General features: G+C 36.9%; 1 protein-coding gene across 1 annotated transcript in view; it reads left to right on the forward strand.

Annotated features, from left to right (window-relative positions):
* The window catches only part of LOC137021273 (mitochondrial tRNA methylthiotransferase CDK5RAP1-like), an 86,457-nt gene that overhangs the window by 47,436 nt on the left and 13,382 nt on the right, over positions 1-25,639 (forward strand). Inside the window, exons 8-12 of the mRNA XM_067387551.1 lie at positions 4,099-4,196; positions 16,743-16,798; positions 18,093-18,223; positions 18,750-18,899; positions 19,100-19,132. Of these exons, the coding sequence (XP_067243652.1) occupies positions 4,099-4,196; positions 16,743-16,798; positions 18,093-18,223; positions 18,750-18,899; positions 19,100-19,132 (468 nt within the window). The remainder of the gene's footprint in view (positions 1-4,098; positions 4,197-16,742; positions 16,799-18,092; positions 18,224-18,749; positions 18,900-19,099; positions 19,133-25,639) is intronic.

Raw genomic sequence — 25,639 nt, forward strand, 5'->3', positions numbered from 1 at the left:
GCACAAATGGGTGCAAATGCATTTGCTATTTAAACAACGTGGCGCAGGACATGAAAACGATAACTGCATCGGGCTGAAACAAGCAAAAAACACTTGCGTCTTATGGGTGTGGAATGACGTGAGGGTGAGTAATGACAGAATTTTCATTTTGGGGTGAACTAACCCCTTTAAATACTCTGCTCCCATAAATTTTGCATCTGAAAGGGAAACTCCTACAAATACATATGCAATAAAGACAGCCACAAAAATAACTGTCCACGTCTTTTCATCTCACTTCATGTCTTTAGTAAATCCTTACAGTAGTTTTTAACACCAAAAGAGGGTTTGTGCTGTGTTGGAAATCTCAGAAGCATAGCCCAGGAGACTTTGGGATCTCTTGAAGCAGAAGTTACTCTTTATTGAGAAACACGCTGTGCGTAGCTGTGGTCATCCAAAGTCTAAATAAGGCAGTGACTTAGTAGTTCATATACATTCAAGGGGGAGAGATACATAGAGTAGAGGTGTGGACAATCTAAACAAAGGATGCAAATGCAGTACAGGAATCAGATCATTGCCTACATTTCCCAGCCATGATCTAATCAGCATAACTGTGTCATTCAAATGCATAGGTGCTAATCCAATCAGTCTGGCAGTATCACCTATACCTTTACATTATCATAGAGACAAAGGCACTGCTGTATATTGAGCTTGTCCTGCCAAATGGTCAGGATGTAGGATCCGCAGATCTTAAACAGATTCTTAAATTTGTAATTCCACAGTTCCCCCTTTGAGAGTTCTAATAACTCTCACATAATACAAATTTAAACCTTCTTAAATCCCTTCTGTAACATATGTTTGTTAACATAAGTCCCATCTTGCAGTCATGCAACTTGTAACAGTTACAGGCACATACATCTTATTCTGTGTCGTGTCCAACATTTACATAAGTGTTGTTCTTTAACTTGAGTATACTGTTGACACACATATACAATGCAGGGTGGTAACATGTTATATAAACTACATGATGACACAGAAAACCATGTAGCATAAGCGTGGAAGCCCTAAAAGTCCATGGCGCCTGAATATCTGTGGAGTCTGTTCTCGGTAGAGTCCATTTCCATGTTTGTCCCAAGATGATTCTTTGTCGTTGTGCAACTCCGAGTTGCTCAGATGACTCTGTCATCATGAAGGTTGTTCATGGTTATCTGAGGTGATGCTTTACACCAAGTGTTGCTTGAGACGTCATGGCATATACACATACCTGCACACAAGAAAACAAAGAAAAAGCAGACCAGCAGTATTCATGCATAGACTTTAGTACGTTACACCTCTGATGATCCTATAGTTTTTCTGTCTAACTCTGATCATCATAAACTTCTAGTGATCGTATAGTGGTTTTGTTCTTCTTTTTCTTAACCTAGCCTTAATCAATTTGACACCTATAGACCAGTAAGGTGGGGATAAACTGAGAGAGGGGGAAACCTATGAGGAAGTCTTCAGCACAGGGTTTAGCCCCCGAGGCCTTATGCACTTCGGTTCTTCCCTGGGCTCCTCACTGGTCTGTGTGTCCTATTCTCTCCCTGTAGTTAATTTGCAAACTTTACTGTGCTACATCTCTATCTTCAATTGAAACATCAGTCATAGCAGACATCATAACCCATTGAGGATGGACAAGTGAATGGAGTGTGCTGTAGCATAACATTTAAGGCTGTGAGTGTACTTAACCTGTGTCCCCAAATGGTGGAAGTGACAGTCAACTTTTTTTTGTTCAGAATGAGTCTTTCAGCTTTCTTGTAAATTACTGGAAAATTAAGCACTCACAGCCCAAATGGTTAGCATGTCAGCAAGCTGCTGCTCCAAGAGTTTGGAGAAGAGGGGAGGGGCAGTTTCAATGTAGCAAGTAGACTGAGTAGGAGCTGAGTAAAGCTGTTCATTTCTTTTAATGTCTTTTTGTTTTTCCTACACTCTTTCATCCAATGTCCAGGTTTACCACAGTAATGACATCTGCCTTCTCTCTTAGGACATTTACGTTTCTGTTGATTCTCTGTGTTGACCTTAAAGGATGCTGCTGCAATCTTTACTCTTGTCTTGACATCTGAGTCTCTTTCCCAAATAGCTAACCTATCCAAGTTGTTTTGCAGGGTTCCATTGGACCATGTGAGGTCTAAGAAAGGCAATGCATTTCTGTATTCTGATGAAAGCCCATCAAACCACATGCGGACCAGTGGTCCATTATCCTCTAACACCTTCTCTGGAGTGTCAGCTATTCCACTGTTTGCTGCCGCTGACTGACAAAATCTTTCAGTGTACTCACTTACAGTTTCATCCTTCTTCTGTACACAACTAGTGATCTTTGACCAGTCTACCTTTGGTCCAACAAGGTTCTGTAACACTCTCAGAACTCCTTCCCTCAATTCGCCTTTGCTGGAATGCTGAAACTCAGAACTATTTACAGCACTTTCAAAATCATTGAATTCTGACTCTTTCAGGATTTGTGACATTAGCTGTGTGACTTCAGCTAGGGACATATCATAGAGCTTCATTTTTCTGGACAACTCTGTCCTAAACTCAGAAAAATTTCTATGCATTGATGGCAAATTCTCAGCAATTCTTTCTATGTCTTCAGGACCAATAGCGGTACTGACTGCTTGTAACTGCAGTATGGGGGTTACAGATGGAACTGTGTCAACCCCTTTTGCCCTACTCTGAGCCTTTTGTCTCACTCCACACACTTCAACTGCTTTTACATCTTTATCCATGAATCCAGTATTGCTATTGCCCTCTAGTCTACAGAAAGACTAAGTCAGGATAGCTTTCATCTGACTGTTGGTCTTTTGAGTCACATTTGGTTGAGGCTTTGTTAAGGCCCAACTTCTGAGTGAGACGAGACACTCTAGTGTGCAACTGTTTGTTCTGCTCTTCTAACTTAGAAATATGTTGGATTTGTTCTTGTGCAATGGATAGAGTAAATTCTCTGTGGCAGCCGATAATGCCCTTCATATTTTTCTTCCGAATACAAGCACCAAGTACCTTTTTGCATTCTTCAATGGACCAAACTTTTTCTGGATGAATCCCAAATTTATTTGTCAAATCCAATCTGACTGACTCAGTCACTATTGAGTCCATGTGCTTTCCTAACAATGATCTGAACTCACTATCTGTCCATAAAGGAGTAGCTAGTCCACCTTTCTCAGTTGTTGGAATTAGTCTAGTGTTCTTTCTCAACATTTTGTAATGTCTTTCTGGCACAACAATACACTTCAACACTTCCCTGACAGAGCAGAGGTTAACCTAGTTAATACACATCGTAATGTATTCAACCTTCTCTGGTGAGCAGAGTAGAACCAACTTGCTAACACACTGTAACAATTGTAACCTTCCCTGAATTAACAGAGGATGAACCTTCTTCTCTAGCAAAGTAGAGGATGGCTATTCTGTTAACACCCCATCTTCCCTGATAAAACAGAGGACAAAACAAATTATTACACTCACCAACCCTTGGGTGAACAGGAAAATTCAGCCTGGATCTTCCTTTGGATCAGATCTTTGTTGTGCTTTAAGTTCCAATCTGGATTGAGGTGAGAAGCTCTATCCGGGTCACGGCACCAAAACTGTTGGAAATCTCAGAAGCATAGACCAGGAGACTTTGGGATCTCTTGAAGCAGAAGTTACTCTTTATTGAGAAACACGCTGTGCGTCGCTGTGGTCATCCAAAGTCTAACTAAGGCAGTGACTTGGTAGTTCATATACATTCAAGGGGGAGGGATACATAGAGTAGAGGTGTGGACAATCTAAACAAAGGATGCAAATGCAGTACAGGAATCAGATCATTGCCTACATTTCCCAGCCATGATCTAATCAGCATAACTGTGTCATTCAAATGCATAGGTGCTAATCCAATCAGTCTGGCAGTATCACCTATACCTTTACATTATCATAGAGACAAAGGCACTGCTGTATCTTGAGCTTGTCCTGCCAAATGGTCAGGATGTAGGATCCGCAGATCTTAAACAGATTCTTAAATTTGTAATTCCACAGCTGGCACAGACTGTTCTTAAATATTGCCCTTTGCCTGTTACTGTATTTAATCTAACAGTATATTTTTTCTTGTTAAATCAGGTGTTACACTTGATTCAGGAGAGAAGGAACATCTGCAAACAGATCCATCTGCCAGCACAGAGTGGCAGCAGTCAGGTTCTTCATGCTATGAGACGTGGGTAAGAATTGTTTATAGGGCTGTGTATTGTCAGCTAAACTCATACATATCACATTTCAGACAATAGCAGGGCTGCTCGACTATGACAAAATCATAATCACAAATCACATTTATTTTGGTCAATATTGTAACTGGTTATTTAACACTATTATGAGTGAGGACAAAATACAAAAACAAAAGCAAATTACAAACAATAGATCAAATTATTTATTAGTGTCAGAAGACTACAAAGAGGAAATATAACCAAAGCAGAACAAGAGACAACAAAGAAAAAAAGAGTGGTCTAACAGATTAATGAAAGTGCTGTGCCTGCATACTAAAAAAAGGTTTAACTTAAGTGAATGCTGGAGATGAGATTCAGACATTAAAACATGTTGACTAACATATTTCTTAAAAGGGTCTCAAGCTTTATGGAACTGATTGGAAAAGCCTCTTAAAGAATGTTTAATTTTTTCGAACTTTTAGAAAAGGGGACGTCTCATATACATTTTGTAGAGGTTAGAGGGTTCGGATCCTTCCACCTCAGAAATGTCAGTCGTTTTGCTGAGAGCATAATTAAAGCTATTACAAACAGATTGTAGTTTTGTATGGTTATATGATTCAGGATTAATTCTAAAAGTTGCTATCAGTGGACAAGGGGAGATCGAGCTGCCTAAGAAACCAGAAAATGGTGGCCCAGAAACTTCTAAGCTTTGTACAGGATCAAAACATATGTACATGGTAGACTGGGGTGAATCTACACTGATCACAAGCAGGATCTATATGTTAAAAGTCCTTAGAAAATTTTGGCTTAGTCCAATTAGGGCTTGACACTGAGGACTGCCTGATGGACTGGGGCCAGCATGAAAGATGCTCCGGACAGTTGTTGGAATTATCAATGGCCCGATCAGGCCAGTGCTGCATCATAACAAAAGTTTATCATTTGCACGATTTAAGTCTTGCCAATTTAAACGTGAAAGAGAACTCAATTCTGTACTCATGAACTTTTTTCTGTAGGGATGCACCGATACCATTTTTTTAAGGACTGAGTACGAGTACTGATATTTTTTTTCTTGTACTCGCCGATACAGATGCCTATACATTTATTTTATTTATTTATTTATTTTTTAATTATTATTTTTGGTGATGTGGCAGTTTTCCAAGCACAACACAGTGAGACTAATGAATGTAAGACAGTTTCTTTATTATTACTCCACTGAAAAAAAAATGTAATAATTTTCATGTGCTTGTCACAAACTTAAAGGGATAGTTCACCCAAAAATGAAAATGTAATGTTTATCTGCTTACCCCCAGGGCATCCAAGATGTAGGTGACTTTGTTTCTTTATTTCTTTCTAGAACACAAATGATGACGCCGGCGCGTTTTGCAGGTTTTTTTTCACATTGCAGCAAAACAGACTTAAAATACTCCGTCATTTTTTTGTCATAGAGACATAAGTAATATATCAATTAAAACTATAGAATATTTTCTTTTATTTGTATACACTCAGAGTAAAAACACAATGTTGTGCTTTTTGTAAAATAAAGAAAACTAACATGATGCGTGATTTCTCCTCTCCCTCTGAACGAAGTTCAATCTGATAGTTCTCAGAAAATGAACTGTAACTTAGTGAATACTAATCACAGAAAAATTAAACTTATGTCTTAAAAAAACGTTAAGATGTCAGGTTTTAAATTATGTAAGTCAAATTGAAAACAAACCTTCTGTGTTTATGTAATCTGTATGAAAAGAGAGCCATGTCAGAAATACGTGATTCAGCTCATTATCCGCTAATGCGGCCACGCCCACAGAGCCAGCGCTATTCAGACGCAAATTCAGAGGCAATACATGCATTCATTGTCTCAATCGTGTATTTATTGTCTTGAAAAGTTTTTATCTGGATGTAAAAGTCATGGTTAGCGAGCTCTAGAAGACATGCAGTTATTTCCTGTTTTCTTCTATAGATGAATTTTAGATGAGTTTTTGTTTCTTTAGCGCCCTCCGGCTGCAGTATGAATTGGAAACTCCATTCATGGAATAGCCTCTTCTTCTTTTAGATGAATTTGTGGACTAAAAATGCACAGAGAGCGCCCTCCGACTTCAAGGATGAATTGAAAACACCAGCGCTCATAGTAATGACAATGAATATAGAATAAATAACTCCTCTGTATAGAAAATTGACATAAGCATATGAGAATCCAATATTTCTCCAAATGTGCATGCTTTTAAACTAAAAGCCTATATTCAGACTCTTTGCATCACAGAAATACATTATATTTTAAAGTATAATATAAAACCATTACTTTATATTGTAATAATATTTTTCTGTATGTTTCATATATCATAATGAGTTTGAGACATCACAGAAGGTTTTTTTCACAGCCTACCTGACTGAAATGCCTCATTAATATGCAAGTCATTTCAGCTCATTACTATCCAATTCTTTTGTCTTCTCAGGTGAGAATGGCCCATTTTCAGTGGTGATTCACGCCTCCTCGCATACTGTGTTTCTTGGCAAAAAGTGTCTTACAAAAACTAAATCAATATATTGTTTTATATGAAGGAGTAGGCAGCATAATTTTTACATAATTTTGAAGCAAAAACTCTAGTTTACAACCTCCAATACCCTAAAGCATTGTAAACACAGATTTACTATACTTTTTTTGGCCTTATTTCAGTGACTTAAGTTTTGTGTTTTTTCAATAACCACGCATAAATGTTATTCCTTCAAAAACACAAACATGTACATACATGTTCCTCACATATTATTGTAGCCTAGTTTGTGCTGAATACAGTGTAATGACACTTTTTTCCATTAATATGTTTATGAACAACTGAAAAAAGCACAAATGTCAGGGCATGTAAAAACTTCTCTAGGCCCCAAATCAGCCTCAGACTCCAGAGGGTTAACTCCAACCGTTGCCGTCTGTCAGCCGTATAATGTGGGTCAATGGGAACTTTTTATAAGAGTGATGTCTCACGCTTAAACTTCAATGAGTGCTAGACATCACTTCCGTTGTCAGAGCGCGATCAGACCTCACTAAGTGAATGCTGAACGCAGTTGGACATAGTTGTGTTTTAGAGGTAAAAAATTATATAAATACTGTTCGGTTTCTCACACAAACCGATCGTTTCGTGTCTAAGGACATCAGTATGTTGTCACGAGCTGCAGAGTTTAATTTGGATTTGTCTAAGCAAGTTTTATTTACTCTTATAAAAGAGTAAATAAAAATTTTGGATGGTATGACTTTCATTCTCCACATAAGCACAAATATCTTTAAGAAAATAGTCCATCTCTGTGAGCCCATAAGTGGACTGTAACCCATACATGTATGATGGTTGGTGGGAAACGATTGTTAATAATTAAAACAGTTTAAATTGTTAGATTTTTCTCATCTATTGTTTCACTTCAGAAGACATTGATTCATCCACTGGGGTCGCATGGATTACTGTGTTTTTAGGACTCAAAGACATGTATTATTTTCCTAAAAATCCTAATTCATGTTTATCTGTAGAAAGAAAGTAATATCCATCATGGACGGCATGAGGGTGAGTAAAATATATGAGAATTTGTTTGGGGGTGAACTATCACTTTAACATTCATATGTTTTTGGTATGCTAATCCAAGATCAGTATGGACTAATAAGAATAAAGTACAACCTCTTGTGTGTTTGTGAACTGTCTTGTTTTAATCTAGAGCTCCAAAAAAATTTAAATATTTGCATAATATTCGGTGTCTGAAGATCAAGATCCCAGTCAGTCAAAGGTTATGTGTCTGAACAAAATAAGATTCTTGTCTGATGGGGACAGTGGATCTCTGGGGCTACCACTCCCTCCTCTGGGTCAACATCAGAATTTTGTTAATGGAAAAGTTGCTCCACTCCCTGCAAAATAACAAATCAGATGTATTATAATCTAACAATACAAACTGCTTTGAATGCCCACGTAACAAATTATGCAGGCTTAAAATATTTATTTCAAACAAATTATATATAATTTCAGCCACATTTACTGTCAAAGTTATTTTGCATTTGGCCATACAGTACTGTGCAAAAGTCTTAGCTTTGTTGTTTTAGCAATGTTTTAATGACCACCCATGTTTATTTTTTGGTCTTTATTACAATGCAAACAGGAAATACAGGAAATATGCACACAAAAAAATCAGAACAAAATTGATTCTATAAGCAAAAATTAGTATTTAACGTGACCTCCTAGACTTCCAGTTTTTTTCAAAGGAGAAACTTCTGATCAGATTTTGAAAGTTTTCTTGGCCTTCCAGTCATTTTCCATTCCATTTAGGTTTGAGAGAGCCAGGTTTTCACTATTACTCAAGTGTAAGGAGAGGTCACTAAATACTTGTAACACTGTGAACCAATGTAAACACAACCTAGGGTGACCAGATTTCTCGCAGGACGAGTGGGCGATATGAACATGGTATGAGAAATTTTATGTCACTATATTTTATATATATATATATATATATATATATATATATATATATATATATATATATATATATATATATATATATATATATATATTATTAGGGGTGTAACGGTACACTTATTTGTACCGAACCGTTTCGGTACAGGGCTTTCGGTTTGGTGCACGTGTGTACTGAAGCATTACATTGCAACATTGTAGCCTAACCACCAATATTCGCAATAAGCTCTGCGTTTTGTTACTTTCGATAAGAAAAAAAGTGTCATCCTTCAAATTCTGTTCACAAAATCATGAAATTTAAACAGAAATGAAATGAATGAAAGCTTGTAAACAATATGTCATGTAGCATTTACCTCAGAAAAGCCATTCAGTGTCCAAAGTTTGTTAGTTCGCTAGAGAAATGAACTCTTTCGCTTAATATATGCACTGTCTTAGCCTATATAATCATTATATTTTACTTAACCTTTTAGTGATGTCCTGTCCTGAGGCTATTTAATGTATGTTTAAATAAATCTGTTGTGAAAATGTCAGCCACTGTGTAGAAATCATTATATTTCAACAACGAATTGGAGTAAAAACATTTAGAAGTTAATGCAAAAACTGCCTTAGGTGCAGCTTAGATGTTTGCATAGGCCTACAATTTGTTTTTGAATGTTGATTATTTTATCTGAAAATAAAAAGCAATTGAATTTAGGCTAATAGTTAGGGCTCAGTTGTTAACCTTTAATATTATAGGAGCATAATATTCAAGAAAGGGCTATCTACATAGTTTATATTTTTTTTATCCTTAAACTTTTAGTTATAATTTAATTTAAAGGTTCTCTAAGCGATCCTGGGTGGAGTAACTTCCTGTTGACGTTCGAAGTGTTGTCAAACAAAACAGAGGCTAGCTAGATCCTCCTCCTCCTCCCCCTCCCCCCCCCTCCATGAACGCGCATTTAAAATCATTCTTGTCGGTCATTGGCTGGAGCATGTTTATTATGTTTCGTGGTCCAGGCTGCACCAGTTTGTTTTTATTGCCGTTTTTGGAGCTTGTGGCGACTTTTATATACATATATATGTGTTCAACGTAAATGAGTACACCCCCTTTGAAAAGTAACATTTTAAACAATATCTCAATGAACACAAAAACAAAGGTGTTTGGTAGCTATGAGTGATCTGGATGTTCAACAGAAATCAAACAATATAAGACTGACTGCTCCCACTTTATATTAGTTGTCTTTAACTAGCGCAGTCCCTCTTTTGGTGTTAAAATATTAGTCCACTTTTAAATAAAATTTTCCTTGAAAGTAGACTAATCCTTTAAAAAACTACTGTCGGGATTTACTAAAGACACAGTGCAAAATTAGTGCTGAAAATGCTGAGATGCTGAGAGTTGTTTTTGTGGCTGACATTATTGCATATGCATAGGAGTTTCCCTTTCAGATGCAAAATTTATGGTAAGAGTATTTAAATAAATCACGCAACGTGATTTACTAATGTTTGCGCTTGTCAATTTACTGGTATTTGCACCATTATTTAAAGTCCAAAAAAACCCATGTCTTAACCCATTTTGCGACATGGCTGCAATTGTTTGCTGCAAGGAGGAGACACCGCAGAGAACAGAGTGTGTGGTAGAAGGGAGAAAACATTTTCCACTCATTAATTTCTTTGGAATGCCAGAAGAAGAGGTTATCTGTATATTACATGTAACAAGTTCAGCGCACGATCGGCGCATTTGTGGAATAGAGCTCTCATGCTAATTTGCCCCGTTTAGTAAATCTGGCCTTAGGAGTCAAAGTTGAAGTTCAATCAGTTAAAAGAGACTTTACTGAAGTTCTCCACAATTCCATAGGCTGTAGAAAATGAGTAAGAGGATCCAGCCTTTAATTACTTAAAAATACAGAAACACTAGTACTTAGTCATATTGATAAACAGTTGACATAATTTATACAGGTTTGTATAGGTTAACAGTACAGATAATTCTAGCAGCATCAGAACATTGTATTGTTCTCAGGGCTCTGAACCGGTTCAAGGAACGAAAGCGAAAACCGGAAACGAACGAAATTTTGAAACTAAATCAAATTTAATCGTTCTGAACAGAAACGCTAATTTGAAATCACCATTAACTGGTTAATAATGTTATCGTTCCGTTTAATATTTTGATTTGGCAGTCAACCAATCACGAATTCAAATAGTACAGCCTATGCAAATGTGAGTGAAATGCCTGTGCTGACACTCTAAATTGAGATGCCTGCACTGACACGCTCAGCTCAGCTGTCAAGTCATCATAGGTTAGGTAAGTCACAATGGCAATGCACTGGCATTAGTTTTTCCGATGATATATGTCACCAACCGTCAAGTATTAGGCCTACATTTAAGTAAAAATGAATGCTAAGGTATATGCAGCTTGTTGTGCGTTTTGAAACCAGCGAAAATTGCAGGATAGTACAATTTTCAACGTCACATCACGCATCTGCAGTGCTTCTGTGAACGGAGAAAACTAGGCCTACCTACACAACACATATAAAATAAAAGGGAATATTTAGGCCTATAGGCTACGTGAAATATTTCACTTAAATAATTAGGTCTACAGATTAACAAAAAGAAAGTGGTTATTTGTGGTGCACTCCAAAGATCTAGAAAAGGAAACAGACGTTCTGCTTGTTTTCGTTATTTGAGTGTCTTTTGTAAATGTATGAATTATGTCTTGCTTTTACCTCTATGACCATAAATTACGGAGCTAGTTTACTGTCTTATAGAAGGAAAACAAATTCAGTGGTCGCGCCAGCGCCTCACGTGCGCGCACACACACAAATTCTTGCATTGCTTACTTGATATCGCAGCCTGTTAAATATTAAAGTAAAATACAATCAACCAAACGTTACACTCCTGAATTTAATTCTGTAATACACACTGTAAAAAAAATCCTGGTAAAATTTACGGTAAAAAAACGGCAGCTGTGGTTGCCAGAACTTTACCGTAAAAAAATACAGTAGCAACGTAAAAAAAAAAATCTGTTAAATTTACGGTAAAATAACGTATTTCATTAACTGATATAATGTTAATTTACCAACCTGATGAAGTACTAATATCTGTTTTGTACCTTTATAATACACTGACAGTCACCAAACACAGTGGTGATAAGAGTCACATGATGAATCAAAGTTCATCACAAGCAGATTTTCCACAAGCTGAGAAGGACAACACTAACATATAGAATGTCCACATAGTGTCATTCACACACACACTAAACACCATCATGGTAACATGCATGAAATTTTAAAAATGCAATAAACATTAATTTAACAACATTAGATGTAACATATAGCCCTAATGTACATAACAAATTATAAAAAAAATGAGAAAAACTAAGAAGAAACAGAGTTATTTCAACGAAAATATATCAAATGTGAAGTGTCACGCAGGGAATTGTGGGAATGTCAATGTCATTCGTCACAAAAATGAAAACAGTTGAATTCGTGCCGAATGAGAAAGGTAGACTACAGATTCACTTTAAATTGTTTTGCATCTTATTTTGTTGTATTTTCAATGAACAAACCTGTTTCTCGCCTTGAATATAGCAATAGAAGCTGGAATGGCGTTAAAAATGAAAAGAGAATTTTTTTTATTCGTTTTGGCTTGGCGTTTATATAGTCTGAATAGTCCGACTGTTAATTTTAGAGGTTTTGTTGTGGAGTACATAAGTGGATAGGTAAAATAATATAGGGTAGTTTTTTTCATCATTTATGTTTACAAACATTATAAACAAAGCTATGTAGGCTAGGCTACTTTTACATTTTACTTTACAGATAACTTTATTATCATTATTTCTGAATGTAATAATAAAATGCGACGTATAGGCCTATGCGACTTATCATTTTTCGTCTCAGGAATAGCGTCGGTATTTTTAACCATGCAGCAAACATTAAAATATCTTGAAAAAAAATACTTAAATTTACAAACCATTGTTTTTGTTTTGTTTTTCTTTCGTTTAATACTATACTATTATTAATATTATATAATATTATATTATTATTATTATTATTATTATTATTATTAATTAGGCTACATGCAATAATAATAATAATAATAATAAAAAATAACGTTATTAACCGCTATTTTTTTTTCTATAAAACCGGTTTCGGAACGTTTATAATACAGAAGGAATGCTGGAACAGAAACGTTAAAATACTGATTCTGCTCGGAGTGGAACGATTTAATTTTTTTTTTTTTTTTTTTAAGCCTGTAAGGCCCCCGCATCGGCCCAAAAACGGACTCCGACGCCCCCGGGCGAAGGTTAACGCGTGTATGCCTTTTCAGCGTCTCTATTAAGTTCACTTAATTTCACTCGCTTAAACTGACTCCAATTTCAAATGATTCTTACTCTTAGGTTGTGTTTCCAATTAGAAATTAATCATTTGTTATGTATTAATTTAGATATTCGATTATTCTGATTACCTTATATCTTCAATTATTTCGTTCACTGCAGTCCCGGTATCGCTTTAGAAGAGTTACTTCGGCTGACTTGAGTACTCTTCCCGGACACAAACTCGTCAGTCTGACCTTAAACATTGGATGCAGGGTAAATATCTACCTTTAAGTCGGTCGCACTCTGCTTACTCGTAACAAAAAGCATAGTTTTGTTATATATATTTACGAAAACTGCAACTTATTTAAGGCAGTGATTGTCCGAAATCGAAATGGACTTAATTGGCGTGCCCCATGCTCCATCTATTAAACCTTTCCTCAGACATTCACCCATCTATGTGGGGGCCTGCAGAAGATCCCGCCTGACTGCTTTGCACTTTACCTTATATACAGACCAAAACAGAAAGGATCATAAATATTTACTACACCAACACCTGTTTTGGGGGAGAGGAGTGGGTTTTCACAAAAGGCACCACCCAAAAGAGGACAGAATTTTCCTTAGTTTTCAGTCTCCTTCATGATACTAGTGACTGCTGTGAAATTGAGACCGTTTTACCAATCGCACTGAGACAAATTAAATGATACCAAACATGAAAAGGGAAAAACAATAGACAATACACAAGTTACATTATATGTTTTGAATAACTTTCAGTGACTTGAGCCAGAGGAAGGGGAGGTGTGTGTGTGTGTGTGTGTGTGTGTGTGGTGGGGGAGGCGTTGTCCTTTTGGGGTTAGGGCAAGGCGTTGTCCATTGCTACTTCTTTGAGATCTTCTTTCCAGATTAAAGTTTTATTACTTTATTGCAGGACGCTTTATCTCAGTTTTTGTTTAGCAGGAAAATCAAGCTTTACAATATATGTTAAAAATTTTTTGGTAAGGGTCAAGGACAAGTCATAAATTCCAGAGGGACTCTTCTCATCTGGGATGCTGTGAAACTCTCTTGGAGACTATTCCTTTGGCATGGTCACACGCCTCTAAAATTAATAACCACAACCACTGCAAGCACAAGTAAATAAAACGTAGGCAATATCTTTTCCCTTCAAGGGACTTCATTGGAACAGCCACACAGGGCACTGATACAAACTTCTGCACAATTCACTGTCATAGTTTAACATATAGTGACAAATTGTGCTATAAATCCTAAAAAGAATTACACATACTAAGTATGCATGTGTTAGTGCAGGGGTTCTCAACCTTTTGCAAGCTGGGCCCCCCCAAAGCTGGTTCATTGCAGTCGGGGCCCCAGTGCGTGTGAGCATTTCACAAAAACTAAAGGAAAGCTTTAACTGTAGCCTATATTCTGACTAGTTTATTCGCTCATATGGGTGCGATTTGTGAAAAAAAAAAAAAAACAGAGGGGGGGATGTTTTCGGGGGCATGCTCCCCTGAGAAAAATTAGATTTCCTTGGTGTACATATGTGCATTTTAAGACGTTTTAAGGCCAACAAATTGGATAACAATAGCTTTAAAACCATGTCAACAAATATATACATGCATGCACAGTTTTGAGGTAAAAAATATTTCAGCAGAGGGAGGGATATCAGAAGTTAAATATATATATAATATATATGTTTTTTAACTAAATACGACTTCACGTTTTATACGTTTGCAGCCTCTGAAACTGTCATAAAAATTAATTCAGATGGTTCGATTTTCTGCATTTTTCACATCCGTAACAAATATTTTGAGGGGTGTTTTTGACAATTGAGAGCCACCAAATGACGAATATGAAAAAACGAATACGACAGTTTCTGACTCAGTCAGGGTGCAAGGACCTTAAACTTTTGAGGCTTGCTCAGCTTCTGGAGAAATCAAACAAATGAGCGCCGTTTTCTAAAGTCTATGAGCACAGCACACACAAATAAACTAAATTGACATTCTGCAGTTAAATTTCAAAATGTGGTGTTTTTATATTTATAACATTTGAATATGTGACACTGATATGACAGTTCAACAAACAAGTTAATAATATTAAGTCACTTACATTTTAGACGAAATAATGACTGTTTTGGTCTATTTTAGCAGCGAAAATAGATCAGATGAATCCAAACAAAGATCGCAACATAGCGCATCTCACAGCAACACTCAATCGTGTTTTGAATGATTCAGTGTTTTGAACAAATGGTTTGAGTCAAAGATTCAATGACCAATTCACAAACATCTGTCTCTTTCTTGATGAATCGGCCGTTTGAACAAATCGTGAATGAACGATTCAATGACTCGCTTAATAAAACCGCTTATCACCTGCATTTGCGCTCACTATCGACAAACCAATCAAGTTTGTTCAAAACTTTTTTTTTTAATCTGTCCAAACACATTTTAATTTTTATTCAGGAGTTTGTATATACAAAACTATAAATTTTTATTAAAGTAGTTTAGTGATAAAAAAAAAAAATTGCATTTTTTTTTTTCTTTTTTTTTCAGTTTTCTTTTTCCTCCCATCCTGTAGCCCCACCGGTTGAGAACCACTGCATTAGTGGATACATATTACATTATATACATATATATATATATATATATATATATATATATATATATATAATGAGAAAATGAAAATGAATCATGTTTTTGGACCTTGGATGCATGTAAAAATATTGTAGGAGACCAGACCTCCAAAACAAAATTAGGAACCTTTAAAATAGCATTATTGGGGCATTTTAAGTTGCTCAAGCAAGTGTCGTTTCTTTTGCATTTAATCTTTATACAAAAAAATACTGCTGGTCAGAACTTTATTCCACCTCAATGAAGAGATGAGTGCCATCCAGTGTGTTGCCTTGTTTTTTCAAACGTGATGTAAGGTGTAGTTTTCCTTGCTTTACCCAGGGCTGGAAGTTATATGTTGACTGTGAGACAGTTGACTTTGATTGTATGCATTTATGATAAAATTTACTATGTTTTCATGTTAATCCATGTTCATTTTGACCATGAACAATGCGCTATCACTTTAATTCTGTTTGAGAAGCACAGCAAAAATAGACAACAATCACTGCACTGCTACTGGAATGCATTGTCAGACTGCATCTGTGTGCAGTGTGAATGCTCTTACCTGTTAATATGAGCAAAATATGTACTGCATACGGACTGCAAATGGATCATGCAAAAAACTGACACTGCATAACTTTGCCATACTACTGCCATACTATTACTGCTGTACTACCTTCTTTAAAATCTGAGGATTGATGGTGTGGGTGCACCCTTATGAGGCCAATTAATTGTTGCGATTTTATACTTGCTTTAGGCAAACGTAACACCTGGAGGGTGTTCCCATAGCGTCAGCTACTGATGCAGCATATTGTTCCTTACTCAGGAAACTAAGGTTACATACACAAACGAGGCGTTCAGATCAAATTTCTCTCTTGCCTAATAGAAGCACCCTGAGAAACACCAGTCTTGTAGTTGCTGATTATTTATACATGCTATTTGATTATTCAACTATAGTACATGATGTGAATGCAATAATACAAGAAAAATTTTAATATTGATACAAGAATCTAAAATGTCAATATCGAAAAAATATCACAGTATATGATTGTACCGGCACAGCCCTATCTGCTTATGATGTGCCAGTCAGAGTTTTGTTGCTACTGTATGAACTTGATCTTTTTAGAGAATATGTACTTTATTTATCTTCAGTAATTTTTACTGAAATCCAAGACTTTGTGGATGTGTTCTATTATTTAATTTCCTTCATCCTGTCATATGCTTTCTTTCTCAGTTACACCCGAGAGGCATACCTTGAGCTTGTGGAAAACATTCGTAAAATAATACCAGGTAGCTTGTCACTATGAAATATACCAAATGATAACTGATTCTTGAGTAGTGGGACAAAACTGACCTGTATTGTCGAATCAGGATTTGGTCAGACAGGTTATGGTTGTTAATATTAAGCTCAAAAAAGTATTATAAAGGCACCTTAAACATTGTTATATATTATATTTCAGGTCTTCTGAAGACATTCAATAGCTTTATTTGAGGAACAGACAGAATATTAGATTCCATTCAGCATCCAAGCATGTTACGTTCGATTACGACAGTCAGTATGGTAAAACTCTCTTCACGTTGTTCAAATGTTTCCGTATCATAATCTGAACATACAAGTCTGTGCTTTTGTTTAAAAAGGCTGTATTTTTTTGGAGTTTACTGCTAATTCTGAATGATGTCAAGTGTTCGTTACATCAGTGGTTCACAACCCTGGTCCTGCAGTACCTCCAACACTGCACATTTTAGATATCTCCCTAGTCAATCACATCCGATTCAGCTCATCAGTTCATTAAAGTCTCCAAGACCTCAGATGGATGTGTCTGTTAAGAAAGACATCAAAAATGTGCAGCGTTGGGGGTACTCCAGGACCAGGGTTGGGAACCGATGTGTTACATGACAGCACTTTTTTATATTATTTAATTATATATATATATATATATTTTTTTTTTATGTGGTATACTACTTTTACTACTACTATGTACTTAAATAAAAAATATAAAATATACTTATGGTATACAATTCAGTACATGTTGTACTTACACTGTAGATACATTTAAAGTACCTGCATTTAATTACTCTGTTGACCGCATCTAAACGTATCCTTATGCCTACCGTCTACATCTACCTCTAACCATACCTGTATCCTAAACTCTATAACAGCAAATAGCTATTGCAAATCTGACAATGGTATTGCAGAACAACATGCATGTACACAATAAACTACATTATCAAATGTTTAATTTTATAATATAAGTGCATAGGATTTGAAGACATCTCATATAAAGTTGGACCTAAGTGGTATATTTTAAAATGAACCATCAGGGCACAACACAAAATGCTATTTATAAATGCTATTAAAAATACATTTAAATATACATTTATTTATATAAAGTATTGAGTTATTGTTTGAGCAGGTGGTAGGTAATAAATAATGTCATAAAAATACTACGATATGTCCAATGAATGATTTCAGATGTTTTGTCCCATGCCTCAATAATCAATGTAGTGTCAAGTTATGATGAGATGTAAATGAAGTGCAGTGGTTTATGATGTTCCTCTTTGTCCCTGATAAATCCTGTTTCAGGAGTCAGTATGAGTAGTGATTTCATCACAGGCTTCTGTGGAGAGACTGAAGATGACCATCAGCAGACCCTATCTCTCCTCAGGGAGGTGGGCTATAACATGGGCTTTCTCTTCGCCTACAGCATGAGGAAGGTCTGATCTACCTTTTGCTCTTCCTATCCGATACCTGCCAGATTCATGCATATCTCTTGTAATTCTGTTCATAATAATATGGCTGTCAATTAGTCATTACAATATTTTTTCTTATTCTTTTTTCCCCTTTTTTATTTTTTATTTTTTTATTTTGCAGTCTCTCATGGTCATTGAAATATTAAGGAAACTCATGGAAATTAGTATAAGTAATGGAAATGTCAAAAATTAGTATAGTTGAAGATTTACTCGGCTCTAAAATATTTTATCAGCTAGATAGGTCTTTTAAAAGCTTGTGTAGCGTAAAACCAGCATGATAACATCAGTCTGTTCACTGATGGTCACATTAGATACATTTATTCACTAATAAGTTTAACCTGCAGTTAAATCCATTAGTTCAAAAAATTGGCACCAAACATACAAATGAATAACAAAATGAAAATTCCCAGCAATCCCTATAGCATGATTAAAAACTGGGATGGGACAAAGTATTTTAACATTGAAAAAAATGTTTCTTGCTTATCTTTAGAAAACCCATGCATATCATCGGCTGCAAGATGATGTTCCTGTGCCAGTGAAACAGCGTCGTCTGGAGGAACTCATCTCTGTTTTTAGAGAAGAGGCAGCTAAAGTCAACATGGCTTTTATCGGCAGTGCACAGCTGGTGTTGGTAGAGGGAGTGAGTATAACATTATACTTCATGATGTTTTTGCCTAATTTTTTTACTGCTTGTAGGGTTGATTGGGGATAGAAAAACACTAAACAGATAACTGGTACATATATACTTTTTAAGCAGCACTTAAAAATATTTACTGAATTTCAGTGTATGGCAAAAAAGTTAAATTGCTTTTAAAAAATATAATCTTGTGTGTTCCACAGAGGAAAATTGTACAGGTTTGGAATGTCATGAGTGTGAGAAATTGTGAAAGTATGATCTGGTATGTCATCTGAGTATTCCGTGCATATTGAATATTTGCACACTGTGTACAGTTTGCATACTATACAGCTCTGGAAAAAAATTTTAGAGACCATTACAAAATTATCCGTATGTGTTTGAGTAAAATAATTTTTGTTTCATTCTATGAACTACTGACACCATTTCTCCCAAATTGTTTTTTTTTTTTTTTTTGCAGAAAATGAAAACTGAAGAAAGTGTTTTCAGTGTTTTGCATTCACTTTTAAACAATACAATGCTAATGTTTTCACTTTACAAGATTTCAAAAATTAACCCTGGTTTTTAATCACAGCTTTCATGCTTCTTGGCATGCTCTCTATTAGTCTTTCACATTGCTGTTGGGTGACTTTATGCCACTCCTGGTGCAAAAATTCAAGCAGCTCTGCTTTGTTTGATAGCTTGCAACCACTCTCCCTCTTGATCACATTCCAGAAGTTTTCATTGGGGTTCAGGTCTGGAGATTGTGCTGGCCATGACATGGTTTTGATCTGGTGTTCCTCAATACACACATAATGAACTAATGTATCAAGCCAAGTATATAAGGTCATCCTAGAAGAAACCATATTTCTTTCTGCTCAATGTTCCCCAACTCTGAAGACAGTGCTCCAATGCAGGACAGTGAATTTCTTTCTTTTGCTGAACACAAAACAATATATTTTGAAGAATGTCCGTAACCAAACAGTTGATGGGACCCCACTGACTTCCATAGTATTTTTTTTTTCATACTATGGAAGTCAGTGGTGTCCGTCAACTGTTACCTATATACTTCAAAATATCTTCTTTTGTGTTCAGTAGAAGAAAGAAATTCATACAGGTTTGGAACAACTTGAGGGTGAGGAAATGATGACAGAATTCTCATTTTTGGGTGACCCTTTAATTGACCTGACTGAGTGGAATGGATCATTGTCCTGCTAGGAATAAAAAACAATCTTCAGAATTGGGGAACATTGATAGAGCTGAAGGAAGTATGTTTTCTTCCAGGATAACCTTATACATGACTTGATTCATTAAGGCTGATTTATACTTGTGGACAATTTTCTAATTTACATTCATTAGCTCCGACCAACAGCAAGTCAGCTATTTTGGTTTGAATGTTAATTTTTTGAAAAAACAGGCTATGAATTTTATACTACTACTCCTACAGGGTTTATCCAATTTACACCAAGCTTTTTTTAACTTGTTGCGAACACATTGAAGTTGTTTAATTGCAAACGGATTTTGGATATCTCAAACGGTTTGGCCGTGGCGAGGCAACGAATTTATGGCGAGAAAAGGGAAACAGGAAATGTGTTATAACTTCTGCATACATTGATTGATGTTTATGAAACTTCAGGAGTGTGTTGGTTGTAGTAGTCTGATCACATGGATGTAACTATTGTGAGTCAAAGTTATAGCGCCACCAAATGGCAGCAAGAAGTGTATCACTTTTAAAATGCTTTGAGATCACCCTCTTATTTTTACCTGATTTGTTTCAAACTTCATCAATGTAATGGCAATACACAGCAGATGTAGACCTATGACAGGATTTTTGATATTTGAAATATCGTTGCCATGGCGACAGGTCAAACTGTAATAATATTCTTGAGTGTTTTTGAGGCTCTTAACATGCTTCAATTTGCATGAAACTCGACACACACATCAATATTGTCAACCAGTAGACATGGACAAAGCCATAGAAATGGGCGTGGTGGAGGGGCTCAGTAGCGCCACCTTTTGACAAAAGTGGGGGGGTTAGTTTTTCCTACAGTCACCAAACTCGGTACATATATTGATCGCATCAAGCCGGACAATTTTCTAATTTACATTCATTAGCTCCGACCAACAGGAAGTCGGCTATTTTTGTTTGAATGTTAATTTTTTGAAAAAACAGGCTATGAATTTTATACTACTACTCCTACAGGGTTTATCCAATTTACACCAAGCTTTTTTTTAACTTGTTGCTAACACATTGAAGTTGTTTAATTGCAAACGGATTTTGGATATCTCAAACGGTTTGGCCGTGGCGAGGCAACGAATTTATGGCAAGAAAAGGGAAACAAAGTGTTATAACTTCTGCATACATTAATTGATTTTGATGAAACTTTGGCTTAGTCTTCGTTGTACAAGGCTGATCACATGGATTTGACTATTGTGATTCAAAGTCATAGCGCCACCAACTGGAAGCAGAAAATGTGTCACTTTCAGCATACATTGAGATCACCCTCTTATTTTTACCTGATTTGCTTCAAAATTCATCAGAATAATGTTAAAACTTGGCACATGTAATCCTTTGAAAATGGGCAGGGAGGAGGGGCTCTATAGCGGCACCTTGTAGTGCAGTAAATGTGGAGTGAATTTGACATAGTCCTTTGATGTTTAACCGTTTTAAGTGCCTATTGCCCGCTGTGCACAGTTGCCCTGAAGCCACCGGGGTGGCGGTGCCACCGGGCTTGGGCCCGCCATCGCTGCTCGCAGCTATATTTATTAGGGCCCAAGCGAAAATTCGCGCAGGGCCCTCTTGTTCTTCTAAGGATTATTAGGGCCCAAGCGAAAATTCGCGCAGGGCCCTCTTGTTCTTCTAAGGATTATTAGGGCCCAAGCGAAAATTCGCGCAGGGCCCTCTTGTTCTTCTAAGGATTATTATTATTTTTTTTTTTTTTTTTTTTTTTTCCGTCTTCCGGGGCTTTTTGGGGGCCTTAACATGCTCAAAAACTCTTGAAAATTGGCACACACATTGGAATCCGCGGCCATTAGGACGCCGGAGAGGCTGGTACCCGGGCGTGGCAGGGGGGCTCGACAGCGCCCCCTTGAAAAAAGTCTGAAAATTTGGTCCATATATTAAACATGCTTGCACGTATTAGTATGAAACTCGGTACACATATAGACCTCATCGGGCCGAACAACTTTCGCGCTCTAAGTTAATCGCCACGCCAACAGGAAGTCAGCTATTAAGGGTTGTTTGAAAAACGCATGCTCTGGAATTTGATATACTCCTCCTAGACGATTAATCCGATCGCCACCAAACTCGGTCAGCATGAAGTCAAGACACTGATGATTAAAAATTGCCAGGGGATTTTTGATATCTCGAACGGTTTGGCCGTGGCGAGGCAACAAATTTATGGCGAGAAAAAGGAAACAGGAAATGTGTTATAACGTCTTAATACATATATTGATCTTTATGAAACTTCACGAGTGTGTTCGTTATAGGAGTCTGATCACATGGATGTGACTATTGTGAGTCAAAGTTATAGCGCCACCAACTGGCAGCAGGAAGTGTATCACTTTTTGAAATGTTTTGAGATCACCCTCTTATTTTTACCTGATTTGCTTCAAACTTCATCAGTGTAATGTCAATACACAGCAGATGTAGACCTATGACAGGATTTTTGATATTTGAAATATTGTTGCCATGGCAACAGGTCAAACTGTAATAATATTCTTGAGTGTTTTTGAGGCTCTTAACATGCTTCAAATTGCATGAAACTCGACACACACATCAATATTGTCAACCAGTAGACATGGACAAAGCCATAGAAATGGGCGTGGTGGAGGGGCTCAGTAGCGCCACCTTTTGACAAAAGTGGGGGGGTTAGTTTTTCCTACAGTCACCAAACTCGGTACACATATTATTCTCATCAAGCCGGACAATTTTCTAATTTACATTCATTAGCTCCGACCAACAGGAAGTCAGCTATTTTGCTTTGAATGTTATTTTTTTGAAAAAACAGGCTATGAATTTTATACTACTACTCCTACAGGGTTTATCCAATTTACACCAAGCTTTTTTTAACTTGTTGCGAACACATTGAAGTTGTTTAATTGCAAACGGATTTTGGATATCTCAAACGGTTTGGCCGTGGCGAGGCAACGAATTTATGGCGAGAAAAGGGAAACAGGAAATGTGTTATAACTTCTGCATACATTGATTGATGTTTATGAAACTTCAGGAGTGTGTTGGTTGTAGTAGTCTGATCACATGGATGTAACTATTGTGAGTCAAAGTTATAGCGCCACCAAATGGCAGCAAGAAGTGTATCACTTTTAAAATGCTTTGAGATCACCCTCTTATTTTTACCTGATTTGCTTCAAACTTCATCAGTGTAATGTCAATACACAGCAGATGTAGACCTATGACAGGATTTTTGATATTTGAAATATTGTTGCCATGGCAACAGGTCAAACTGTAATAATATTCTTGAGTGTTTTTGAGGCTCTTAACATGCTTCAAATTGCATGAAACTCGACACACACATCAATATTGTCAACCAGTAGACATGGACAAAGCCATAGAAATGGGCGTGGTGGAGGGGCTCAGTAGCGCCACCTTTTGACAAAAGTGGGGGGGTTAGTTTTTCCTACAGTCACCAAACTCGGTACACATATTATTCTCATCAAGCCGGACAATTTTCTAATTTACATTCATTAGCTCCGACCAACAGGAAGTCAGCTATTTTGGTTTGAATGTTAATTTTTTGAAAAAACAGGCTATGAATTTTATACTACTACTCCTACAGGGTTTATCCAATTTACACCAAGCTTTTTTTAACTTGTTGCTAACACATTGAAGTTGTTTAATTGCAAACGGATTTTGGATATCTCAAACGGTTTGGCCGTGGCGAGGCAACGAATTTATGGCAAGAAAAGGGAAACAAAGTGTTATAACTTCTGCATACATTAATTGATTTTGATGAAACTTTGGCTTAGTCTTCGTTGTACAAGGCTGATCACATGGATTTGAGTATTGTGATTCAAAGTCATAGCGCCACCAACTGGAAGCAGAAAATGTGTCACTTTCAGCATACATTGAGATCACCCTCTTATTTTTACCTGATTTGCTTCAAAATTCATCAGAATAATGTTAAAACTTGGCACATGTAATCCTTTGAAAATGGGCAGGGAGGAGGGGCTCTATAGCGGCACCTTGTAGTGCAGTAAATGTGGAGTGAATTTGACATAGTCCTTTGATGTTTAACCGTTTTAAGTGCCTATTGCCCGCTGTGCACAGTTGCCCTGAAGCCACCGGGGTGGCGGTGCCACCGGGCTTGGGCCCGCCATCGCTGCTCGCAGCTATATTTAGGGCCCAAGCGAAAATTCGCGCAGGGCCCTCTTGTTCTTCTAAGGATTATTATTATTTTTTTTTTTTTTATTTTTTTTTTTTTTTTTTTTTCCGTCTTCCGGGGCTTTTTGGGGGCCTTAACATGCTCAAAAACTCTTGAAAATTGGCACACACATTGGAATCCGCGGCCATTAGGACGCCGGAGAGGCTGGTACCCGGGCGTGGCAGGGGGGCTCGACAGCGCCCCCTTGAAAAAAGTCTGAAAATTTGGTCCATATATTAAACATGCTTGCACGTATTAGTATGAAACTCGGTACACATATAGACCTCATCGGGCCGAACAACTTTCGCGCTCTAAGTTAATCGCCACGCCAACAGGAAGTCAGCTATTAAGGGTTGTTTGAAAAACGCATGCTCTGGAATTTGATATACTCCTCCTAGACGATTAATCCGATCGCCACCAAACTCGGTCAGCATGAAGTCAAGACACTGATGATTAAAAATTGCCAGGGGATTTTTGATATCTCGAACGGTTTGGCCGTGGCGAGGCAACGAATTTATGGCGAGAAAAAGGAAACAGGAAATGTGTTATAACGTCTTAATACATATATTGATCTTTATGAAACTTCACGAGTGTGTTCGTTATAGGAGTCTGATCACATGGATGTGACTATTGTGAGTCAAAGTTATAGCGCCACCAACTGGCAGCAGGAAGTGTATCACTTTTTGAAATGTTTTGAGATCACCCTCTTATTTTTACCTGATTTGCTTCAAACTTCATCAGTGTAATGTCAATACACAGCAGATGTAGACCTATGACAGGATTTTTGATATTTGAAATATTGTTGCCATGGCAACAGGTCAAACTGTAATAATATTCTTGAGTGTTTTTGAGGCTCTTAACATGCTTCAAATTGCATGAAACTCGACACACACATCAATATTGTCAACCAGTAGACATGGACAAAGCCATAGAAATGGGCGTGGTGGAGGGGCTCAGTAGCGCCACCTTTTGACAAAAGTGGGGGGGTTAGTTTTTCCTACAGTCACCAAACTCGGTACACATATTATTCTCATCAAGCCGGACAATTTTCTAATTTACATTCATTAGCTCCGACCAACAGGAAGTCAGCTATTTTGGTTTGAATGTTAATTTTTTGAAAAAACAGGCTATGAATTTTATACTACTACTCCTACAGGGTTTATCCAATTTACACCAAGCTTTTTTTAACTTGTTGCGAACACATTGAAGTTGTTTAATTGCAAACGGATTTTGGATATCTCAAACGGTTTGGCCGTGGCGAGGCAACGAATTTATGGCGAGAAAAGGGAAACAGGAAATGTGTTATAACTTCTGCATACATTGATTGATGTTTATGAAACTTCAGGAGTGTGTTGGTTGTAGTAGTCTGATCACATGGATGTAACT

Source organism: Chanodichthys erythropterus, chromosome 6 (genome assembly GCF_024489055.1).
Source record: "Chanodichthys erythropterus isolate Z2021 chromosome 6, ASM2448905v1, whole genome shotgun sequence".
NCBI classification, from domain to species: Eukaryota; Metazoa; Chordata; class Actinopteri; order Cypriniformes; family Xenocyprididae; genus Chanodichthys; species Chanodichthys erythropterus.